The sequence below is a fragment of the Gavialis gangeticus genome, unplaced genomic scaffold (genome assembly GCF_001723915.1).
Source record: "Gavialis gangeticus isolate Ggan-Ray unplaced genomic scaffold, GavGan_comp1, whole genome shotgun sequence".
In the NCBI taxonomy this organism is placed as follows: Eukaryota; Metazoa; Chordata; order Crocodylia; family Gavialidae; genus Gavialis; species Gavialis gangeticus.
In genome coordinates, this window is record NW_017728994.1 from 25,646,827 (window position 1) to 25,647,180 (window position 354).

General features: G+C 73.2%; 1 protein-coding gene across 20 annotated transcripts in view; it reads left to right on the plus strand.

Annotated features, from left to right (window-relative positions):
- Positions 1–14: 14 nt before the first annotated feature.
- The window catches only part of CAMK2G (calcium/calmodulin dependent protein kinase II gamma), a 221,727-nt gene continuing 221,387 nt past the window's right edge, over positions 15–354 (plus strand). For 8 of the 20 annotated variants that reach the window (XM_019502401.1, XM_019502399.1, XM_019502405.1 and 5 more), the window contains exon 1: positions 16–263. In XM_019502401.1, the coding sequence (XP_019357946.1) occupies positions 199–263 (65 nt within the window). In that variant the 5' untranslated portion in view covers positions 16–198. Of the gene's footprint in view, positions 264–354 lie in introns of all 20 variants that reach the window. The other 12 variants (XM_019502389.1, XM_019502390.1, XM_019502397.1 and 9 more) reach the window with 3 other exon arrangements.

Here is a 354-nt window from a genome sequence, read left to right on the forward strand (position 1 = left end):
CGGGGGAGGGAGGGTGTCTCTCAGTAAGTTCTCGCGGTGCTGCCGGTCGCAGCCGCTTCCCCTCCCGGCGGGTGGTGACTGTGCAGTGGCGCGGGGTGCAGAGTGGCCGCAGGGATCCGCCGCCGCCGCCGCCGTTTGGGAGTGCCTTCACCCGTCTCCAGCCCCATGCCCGCGCCGAGCTGAGCGCCACCGCCGAACATGGCCACCACGACGCCCTGCACCCGCTTCACCGACGACTACCAGCTCTACGAGGAGCTCGGCAAGTACGAGCCCGCCCGGCCCAGCCCAGCCCAGCCCAGCCTAGCCTAGCCTCCCCTCCTGGCGGGCCCCGGCCCTCCGCAGCCGCAACCCCTC